General features: G+C 37.7%; 1 protein-coding gene across 8 annotated transcripts; it reads right to left on the reverse strand.

Annotated features, from left to right (window-relative positions):
- Positions 1-1,027: 1,027 nt before the first annotated feature.
- LOC147061592 (translocating chain-associated membrane protein 1-like 1) lies at positions 1,028-10,199 on the reverse strand. Of its 8 annotated transcripts, XR_015067444.1 has the most exons (13): positions 9,809-10,199; positions 8,857-8,917; positions 8,638-8,756; positions 8,252-8,368; positions 8,112-8,170; positions 7,893-7,977; positions 7,488-7,558; positions 6,572-6,676; positions 6,313-6,456; positions 5,690-5,850; positions 5,324-5,434; positions 3,831-3,899; positions 1,801-3,539 (listed from the first exon to the last, which is right to left on the reverse strand). XR_015067444.1 is itself a non-coding variant. In XM_085922507.1 (12 exons), exons 1-11 carry the CDS (start codon positions 9,926-9,928, stop codon positions 5,364-5,366), a joined length of 1,113 nt encoding a protein of 370 aa, XP_085778633.1. In that variant the 5' UTR covers positions 9,929-10,199; the 3' UTR covers positions 1,028-1,208; positions 5,324-5,363. The 8 variants fall into 8 exon arrangements, 6 of the variants coding, with proteins under 6 accessions (XP_085778633.1, XP_085778620.1, XP_085778599.1 ...); XM_085922507.1 differs by lacking the exons at positions 1,801-3,539; positions 3,831-3,899 and adding an exon at positions 1,028-1,208; XR_015067439.1 differs by having other exon boundaries at positions 3,831-5,434.
- Between the last annotated feature and the right edge of the window lie 159 nt (positions 10,200-10,358).

Raw genomic sequence — 10,358 nt, forward strand, 5'->3', positions numbered from 1 at the left:
CTGTCTGTCCTTCATCGTTGCACACCTGCTCTACTGGCCACCTCAAACACTCCCCCTTGGTCTGCTGGCCCATAAATAGCCGCGAGGTCAGGAACATCTTAGGTCAGTTCCCCTCTGTGCTTCCCCGTGTACTGCAACAAAAAAAAAAATGTCTCGGAAAGCAGCTGCTGCCCAATTTGCTCATCTGAGACAATCAATGAAAACAATGCTGGAGGACTACAATCTTTTACAAGAGATTACACACACACACACACACACACACACACACACACACACACACACACACACACACACACACACACACACACACACACACACACACACACACACCATCCATCCCAACTAATTGGTAGCTATTTGTCTGCAAGTCTGGGATTACATGTCCTATTAAATACAGAATTTAAAATGAGCTTTGTTAAATAAGAAAGTACTCCACTTTTAATGAAGTTAATTTATATGGAAATTACACATAATACTGACAATTCACAGAAAGATTTATCCTCAATGGTTGTAGGGGCGGAATTAATAGGGAGAGTATGCTGTCCCCACTTTTATCCTGGACACTTTGCCTCTCAAGCACACTCCAGATCATGTATGTTTGGGCTGTTGATGAATTTGTGTGTGTTTGATGGAGAATGTATGTGTGAACTCCCGTCCTTGTGGTGACCCTGCAGAGCTGGAGCCTTTCACTCTGCTTCTTACTGATCCATCACGTTGTCTGTACGGCCTGAGAAAAGCCATTACTCTGGAGCAACAAAACGCGCGAGTGCTAAGATGCAGGTGTGTGGTTTTTTTTTTTTCTGAGAAGAATGAATTCATTTCAATCGATGAATACACGCGTCATGTTGGTGTCACAGCAGTCAAGTTAAACAAGGTCGGTGTGGACACAAGGCCAACGTAGAAAACACACCCAGATTTAGATTTATGATGTTAAATATCTTCTGATTTACTTGATTGACAGCTGAGGACTAAATCAATGGAAGCCTAGTTGAAAAGACAATGTTTCATTCTTTCTCACTCCGGAAAATGATTTATTAATGCAGCTTTGTATGCAGTGATATCCCTGCTGACGGCTTGTGTCCACCGGGCAAATAAAGCTCAGCAATGCCCTCTGGTGCCAAGAAGAAGGATTACACCAATAAATCCATCTGATTAGTAGCATCCGTCCATCTTCTATTGTACACTTCTTATCCTCACTCGGGTCATGGCTGATCACCAGCCAATCACAAATAGACAGAAGAGACATGTAATTAAAACGATGTAATTGGGAAATTAAGGACTAAAGCTAAAAATAAATAACTTCACAGATAGAATATGAACTCAATAAAGGTGCTTCTGCCTTTGTTTTTTAAAAGAGACCTCTATGCAGGGGCGAGGCTACTTGGTGGCCATAACCAAAATGTTGTATACCTATAACTTTCCTGCTAACATCCAGTAAATTAAGCCCGACACAATGTTTCTTTGATTGTGATTATGTGGAGCAAATTTCTACTGATGCGTGCATTTTATTTTGAAAAGACCCTGATTGTGGATGGTATGATATTCTCCATTACAGAGCAGTTTGTGAGCGTGCGAATAAGCACATTTGCTTGAGTTCATGTACACGCACTTTTCGCCATCTCTCTTTGAATTGTTGGCCAAATGTTTGGGATATGCTGCTGCACCTTTGGTGCAACTATTTTTTTAAATTGACCCATGATACAAAAGTTGCAATGTTGTAAATAGTTCACCGGATTCAAATTGGGTCTAAAGCCTTGTGTAGTGAACACAAATCTTTATGTAAGCACAACATTTAAAAAGGTGATGAGAACACAAGAATTTGCATAAATATATACCATATTTATATATACCAACAGGCCATTTCAGAGACAACATAGTATTCAAAAAAGAAAATGCACAATCATTGCAGAACAGGCAACAAGATCAAAATAAATCCACACAGGAATGAAATAATTTAAAAATGTGTCTTTTTTTTTTTGGAAGCAAACGCATTTGCAACTGTCTGCTGCCATTAACACAAAAGACAGATCGATGTTATTTTAAGAACCTCGAATTTATGAATCTGCAAACTGTGTGTATTATGTGTATTTTTCAATGCAAAATATATATATATTTTGAGCAATTATATTGTACATGTTCTTGTACGGACTGCAGTGGAGTTTAGAATGCAAAACCAAATTGCAGACTGCATAACTGGGGTTCTCAAATGATGCCCTGTGGGTCACATTCGGCTTGCTTTGCTCTCTAATTCGGCCCACCAAGCACACACATTATTAGCAATTCTGATATTTATGTTGCATTAATTTGAATAATTATTGAATTGTTAACTAATAATTTTCTTTTTTTCAGAAGCCTGGGAATAAATATGTATATTTTCAAGCATTCATTTTGTAGTCTTTTACTAATTAATTAATTTTATGCAATTAGACTGGTCAACTTTTTTTTTAATAAGAGAAGCAAAGAAAGTAAATGCTTCCAGATTATTTTTTTTTAACTTTGATTTCAAATGTGCTTTCCCTCCCAGCTCATTAGTTTTTTTTAAAAACAAATTAGTAACAATAACATTATGTATTATGTAATATTGTGGTAATATTTATGAGTTAAAGGTTAGGTTTCGCATGGATTGTTTTGCTGAAATGTTATAGCTATAAATAACAACACATGGTAAAATCTGTATAGCACAAGCTTTTAGGTAAAAAAAAAAAAAAAAAAAAAGTATCTTACAAAAAGCCAATGTGATAGGTAAATAAAAAAAAATAAAAAAAAACTTTTTTTTTTTTTTTCATTTGCATCAAAAATACATTTAGGGCCAGGTCTGATTTTTTTTTTTTTTTTACTGTTGACCAGATATTGTTTGATCAATTATGATTTAATTACCTAATACAGAAGACACAAAATGACATTAAGCAAACCGTTTTATAAATTCTAAATAACAATTTAAAATAAAATGTAATCAGGTTTGCCTGGCTCACCAATGACCTATATGTCTCATTTAAAAATCCAACATAGCCCTTGAGCACCAAACTTTGTCCACTTCTTCAATAAATGTTTGGTTATGTAATTTATTACATTATGGTTGCTGAATTGGGTCAGAATTCAAATCAAATAGGATCTTTAAATTAAACATACACCCACAAAACAATATAGTATACAACCACAGCAAGCCTCATTCCTGGATAAAACAATTTGAATGCAAAACATATTCACACTGTTTAGAATAACAATAGAACCTAAGAGATGCCCTCAATATAAAAATAGCTTTAAAATCTGACACTTATTAGTCATTACAGTGTAGGGTTCCTTTTATATTTTCAACAGTCCTCTGCTCCTCCTTTCATTGTGAGACATGCTCCAACTAACCATTGCTGCCCAATTGCCAATAAATTGAACAAAAGGAGCAAACGGGATTGGCATTTTCACTTCTTGCCTATTTTGTTTCGACACCGAGACAACAAATAAATTCGGAATGCCTTCTCTTCACACGGCAAGTGGTCCAGTAAGGTCCAACAGGACCATTTGTGTGACTCCCAGTGAAGCAACTGAAACACAATCGCAGGCACTCAAAAGGGAAGGTCGCTGAGGTCTGTGCAAACAAACATTTAGCAATTGGAACTTTTGCAACTTTTGCCCGTTACACACAGAAACATGTCACGGGCATGTTTTACAGTTAGCCGGGGATCAGAGGAGGCAGAATTCAATTAACAGATCCTTACAATTCATGCGCTGCACGCAAGCTGTCTTTTTTTTTTTTTTGTTCTTTCACAGACAACTAACAGACAAGCACATTTGTCATCATCAAAATTCAGGCCAAGTTAACTTACTACACGTACAATAGGCAGAACACACACTGACACACTTCTCTTTTCTTATGCGGGGGGAACAGTTGATGCCTTGATTCCCTTGAATGTGAAATGAAAAAAATGAGAAGGCAAACACAACAAACACAAGCAGAAAAAGTGATACGACACACTGACATGATATAAGGACACTTGAAGGATTGTATTGTTTAGGTTAACTGAGCACATTTGCTATGTACCACTGGTTATAATAACCATCAATAGTCTATGATAAAATAAATAACCCTCTTGCAGCAGTTGTGAAAAGGCCACTGAATGCTTCTCTGTGTGTGAGAGATAGAGAGGGAGAAGGGGAGGGAGAAGGGGAGGGAGAGAGAGAGGAGAGAGAGAGAGAGAGAGAGAGAGAGAGAGAGAGAGAGAGAGAGAGAGAGAGAGAGAGAGAGAGAGAGAGCGAGCGAGAAAACAACACAGGTAGGAGTTAGCCATAGTAGGTTCATACCACCATGCATTGACGTCGAAATACACTAATTTCTTGCTCAAATGTCAGCTCATGCTGATAGTTATTTAGTTGAGTTAACTGTATGCATACAGTGAATCCTCAGTATAACCTCCAGACGTGGACGGGCCCCCCTGAAAGCAAGGAGAAGCTGAGAAACAGGCTAGTGAGGAACAAACCGCAATTCCAATGAAGTTGGTATGTCATGTAAAACTAAAATAAAACTTGTCTGAATAGTTTGCTGATGTTATGGAAAGTAGATTAGTTGATTTGTCCACCAAGTGGATTCATAATTATAATAATGTATACTGTATGTATGTGGATAATAATAATAATGTTTATCAGTTTGAACATTAAATATTTTGTTTTTGCAAGGTATTCAATTTAAGAGTACTGTAGGTTAGAAAAGATTGACAAATAATTGTATTTATTTACATTTTACATCTTCCAACTTCATTGGGTTTGGAGTTTATAAATAAAACCAAAAAAAGTGCCTCAATCCAGTGTTGGATTTCAAAGGCACTGATCATCCATAATCGCAATAAATGATAATTAGGTCACAATTTTGACACAGTCGGCTACCTAAACGACACCACTATTATGTGGGGTTTTTTTCTGACAAAACCATCATTTCTAGTCCTGTGCAAGATAGGCTTTTGGGACATGACCCAGTAGCCAGTTGACGTAATTAAGGCCCAAATGAAAACAAACAACCCTGTTAAGTTAATGTGTAAATTGACACTTCACACTAAGTTTCATTGTCAAGAAAATAACACGTGGACTCATTCTGTCAGCATAGGATCATGGTGGTACACAAAAGGACAAGAGTGAAGATTTTTCAATTTAAAGCATCAGACCCGAGTACCGCCAACCTCTAACGACCAGAGAACCAAGTTAATAACTCGCAGTGAGTTAAATTTCATCGTTAAAGTTAACTTAATATCAAAGAGTTTACGGTTATGTGAGGTTTCTTAGTGTGATGTAGTTTAGATAGCACTAGACACATTGCTAAGTGGTGTATAGAACATACAATATTTCACCGTTCCAGCTGTTTGTCAATCGCGCCATCTTTATGAGTTTTTGACTCTTCTCGCCCGAGGTGAGGCTTTATCGTCAGGCTTCACGATTCCATTGGCAGTTCCTGTATATGAAATAAGGGAACAAAACCATCAGGTTTTAGAGCAATGTTTTCTATATGACAATAGGGAAAATATTTGACAGATACCACCAAGAAAATAAGGTGCAGTCTTTCTATTGTAATGTATCCCCACCTTGAGCTTTCTGTATATATTTTAGTGATGGGAGTGAATTAGTGAATTAATAAGAGGCTGGGCAAATAATTAAAAACCTAAAGTAAATAGACTTGTGACATTTATATTGGAAAAAAAACCCTCACCCCTCGTGAGCTCCCTTTTGTGAGGTTTGCTCTTTGGGCTGGCTGTCTTCTTCTTCGATGCTTGGTTCTGGCTGTGTTCCCTCCATTTCTTCAACTGAAAATTGATGAACTTCCACATCATCCAAGCTTGAGTCAGGCAGATGGCTGCCAAACATGCCATCCTAAATGCACACAACACACACACTTGAACTTACAACTAAATAACAAAAGACATGGTTTGATAACCATAACGACATTTTGGATTTTGTCATGCTATTCCCAAACCATTACTGTACAATTCCACTCCATGTTGACTAGGGATGGTGGGCATAGCAGTAAATTCGTCCAAAAATAATAATTGAGAATTCTGACAATTGTTTGCAATTGATTTTCAATTAATCACTTCTTTAAACACCAATCAAGCTCCATCTACTCTGCTCGTAAGAAAAAACACACTGCAAACAAACAAAACAAACAAACAAACAAACAAACCCCAAACAACCCTGTTAAGTTTATGTGTAAATTAACACTTCACGTTAAGTTCGTGATTATTACAATTATATCGTATTCCATCAGTGCTGTACTGTTGTAAATGCACAAAACAACATGTGCAGAACAAACACATTTATGGCAGTTACACTTGCCTTATGGTGAGCACATTAAAGTTGCCTTCCGTAAGGGAAAAGCCTTGGTTTTCTGTCCGGGGCAACCCAAAGCCAAATGTCAGGACTGACAGAGTGAGAGTGAGGAGGCGTGCGATGACAAATAGCAAAGCCCACAGAGTGAAACTGTAACCAGACAAAAAAACAACAACAAAATGGCATGACATTATACAACGTCGTTGAGGTCACAGGAGAGTATGCCGTCATTTTAAGGGAAACTTAGGAGATGTATGAATGATACCCCTTCTGCTTGTTCTCATCACTGAAGTAGAAGAGACGTGAGGCGTGGAACAGGAGCTCCACCAAGTAGTGAGGAACCAGCAACACAACACCGAGTCGGTGAAGGCTGAACAAATGAGAGCAAGCATAGGACAGAGAAACTTGCAATGATTACCGCTTCCATCTACAAGTGGGTTAATTATCGGTCTCATAAACTTCATAAAATCGTGAATTATTGGAAGCTGTTTGACCTAAAAATAACAGGGCCTCAGAAGAGAAATTTGACACAGACCATAGCTCACAAAAGGACAGCCCATTAACTCTGCAATATTGTCTTGTCGACTGAAATTAAGGAGCTGTCCAGTTTGGTTGGGATGGGCAATTTACTTTTCATTTGTAAGACGCTTCAAACGTTCTGTTAAGATTCAAGATACACATGATGACATTTTGGGTGAATTTTCCACAGAAACAATAAAAAAAGTATACATTTTCCTCACAAAATGGCAATGGAGAGAAAGAAAAAAAATCTAAATATGAAAAAAAAATCAACTTATCTGCAAAGGTTGACTGTAGTTTTACATTGTAATTTCACCAATTACCACCAGATGGCAGATGTCTTAACTGTGCTTGCAGTGGGTCTATACAATGTGAGTGGGACTGATCATTTTTGGGCAGCTTTGGAATATGCAGAACAAACATAGTACCTCAATTAAAGTGAGGTAATTTTTGTGCAAAGAAAATCAATAAAATCAGTTCTCACACTTTTCTTGTTCGGCAATTCAGTGCTAAGAAAATAAATAAATAAAGTTGGCCTCAAACCCTTTCCTTTTAGGTTAAGGTGGTGGATCTTCTACCAATCCCTGAGATTTGGTGTGTAGGTTTAGTCAATTAAAATCACATCATTGATAACTTAACATATAACAAAAACCTCTACTTACTTTAAGATGTAGGCACCAGTGATGTGAACAACATAAAGGCAAATGTAATAGAGTTGGCGGGGGATGTCTTCCTGGAGACAGAAGACCATTCGAAAAAGGTCAGTGGTATACTTACTAGGGTTAGTTTTAAAGAAAATATTAATTGGCTTGGTACTTTCTGGTTGGAGTTTACATGTTGTAAACTTTCTATGCTTGTTTTGGTTCTCTTGTAAGACTCAATATTCCTCACACAATCCCAAAACATGCACTGGGAATTTTATGTATATTTTAATACATATAAATGTAACTATTTATAGGATTAAAGAGTACAACCCTAACTCAAACCTTCCTTAAACCTTTCAAACCTAACTCAAACACATGGACTACAAAATGCAAACATACAAACTTCTTATAAATGAACCTTACCTTGCGTACTTTTTGAAAGTACAGCTCAGGAAGTGCATGGAGCCAATAGGCAATTTGGCAAATGTAGAAAAACTTGACCTGAAATCTGAGCAGAGGAGATAATGTGTAAATATGTAAAAGTTAAATCTGGGTACCAACCATTTGTGTACAGATAACTATTTCCGATATCTTAATTTTTTTTAATGACAAGGTATGACATGGAAAGAAATATCTACGTACACCATGTGAGTGTGTGGGTAACCCTCCCACAGGAAAGTGGGATTTTTTGCAAAGTCCTCCTATCAAAACCAAAAAATGGGAAAAATATATATATTACCGTAAGGTAGACGTGCAACCAAATAAAGAGAGTTGTGTTTTACCGCTGTCAAGATGCTGCAGCCCCAAATGAAGGAGAACAGGTAAAATGCTGCCAATTGCCCTGATTCATTGAACTTGCTGTGTTTGGTTTTTGATAGATGTAGCCTTCTGTTCATTTTCTGAAACCAAACAAGATGAACATATTAAAGTGGCACCTGACACGAGCAGGTGAATTGAGAGAAAAATGATTCTACTCATTACAAATTAGTATATATTTTTTTTAAAGCCAATACTGTGAGTGTGCGTGTGTCTAATGAATCCCCATTCAGATGAAAACTTCCATATTCCACTCCCAGTGAACATTATTGGGATCTCCGTAGATTGGAAAAATCTAAAAAAAAAAAAAGTATTCTCAGTGTTGCTATTTTATTATAGCTTGAATACTCACATCAAGAATATACTCTTGTATCAGGGCATGAAGGATGACAACAATTAGAAGGTAGAAAAACACAGTGGCCACATCTTTGGGAGCATAATGGTAAAGGTTCACTGGATCGTTCTTTTCATCTGGGGGGGTAAAAACAAAAGAGACAGACAAAAGTAAATGAGCAAATTGAACCTCAAGTCTGTGAGGAAATGATCACCAGACATCAAGTCTTCTACTCACCAAGAACTTGTGTGACATTGTACTGGACTGTGATGAACATGATGGAAAATTTTGCTGTGACCTGGAATGTAAATAAAAAAATTCATGAACAACCTACGTTGTTGGAGGTAGTTCGTTTTATGTTACAAAATGTTTTAGGAATATTAATAGGACAGTTGCAAAGGCTCACACATAAAATAAAAGTTTCAATGAAAATATTATTTCAAGTTAACTATTTGGTATTTTGGATGGCAACACGGTGGCTGATTGGTTAGCACATCCGCTTCATAATTCAGAGGTAGTGGCTCCATATCCGGGCTACGGCCTTCCAGTGTGGTCTCTGCACCAGTATGTGCTTGTGTTTCTTCCAGGTTCTCTCATTTTTTACTTTGAATACATAGAAAAGTGCTAAATAAATGGAAAGGGTTATTATTTCCTCCCACATTCCAAAACCATGTATGTGAGGTGGTAAGGTGACCAGGGCAGGATATACCCTTCGTGACCCTGATAACAAACATTAAATGCATGAATACAAGGTGAATATTTTGGTAGAGTTGATAGTTTCAATTAATGGTTAAAAATGTGTAAACTTCTTATCTTGCATAAGTAATGAGAAAAGATCACATGCAACTTGCAACCTCGTATGTTTTATTCTCTTGTTTATTTATATTTTTTGCATTATATTCATTCTTTTACGTTGTCCTGTCATTTTTCACTATTTGCTGATTCAACAGCAGGTGTTCACGTTTATTACACCGTACTACAATTAAATGTATGGAAAATTCCACTCACTGTACTCCCAACAAAATGCCAAACAATGCATTTATTGTGTTTTTTTTTTTTAAATACACCTTGATATCACTTCCACGCTACATAGGCCTCTCACAGAATCCATGTGCTGACATGCCAGCTAACGGAACCTCACAGAAGCTAGGCGGCTAATAAACACTCTTGCATCCACACAGTACACTACCTCAAACATCAGGCCTAGCAGGATGATCATGGCCAGGCACGACACCATGTCGGCGTGGTTCTGAATCACAAACTCATGGCTGAGCACAGGTGGGCTCTTGTTCTTCTTGCGGAAACCCATGATTCACAGGCAAGGACTCTCAGCCTCCTCCTGCTTCGGGATGCCGCCGCGACTCGCACCGCTGCTAGCCTGCGCTGCGCAGCCGATGGATGATTGCTTCCTCCCTTAAGAGTCGAATTCTCCCCCGAAGTCCGCACAGACAGTGGACCACTGCTCATGTGTTCCCGAAACGTCGTAGAGAACCAAGCATGAAACAAAGCGTAGTTAACACCCTTAAAAAAAAAGAAAAAGTAAGGGTCAGATGAGGGTCCCTTACTCTCTCACAGCCCATTCATGTACCGCCCTGTTATTGACGTAGGAGAACCCACTACAAACAACCTGCGTTGCTTTGAACAGACGTAAGCGGCGCATTTACACATTAATATCTCGGAAAATCTCGGATGAGCATGTTTGACTTTTTGTTGTATTTTATTTCATGATTTTTTATTTT

This window comes from Syngnathus leptorhynchus, chromosome 1, assembly GCF_054491065.1.
Source record: "Syngnathus leptorhynchus isolate UIUO chromosome 1, UIUO_Slep, whole genome shotgun sequence".
Classification (NCBI taxonomy): Eukaryota; Metazoa; Chordata; class Actinopteri; order Syngnathiformes; family Syngnathidae; genus Syngnathus; species Syngnathus leptorhynchus.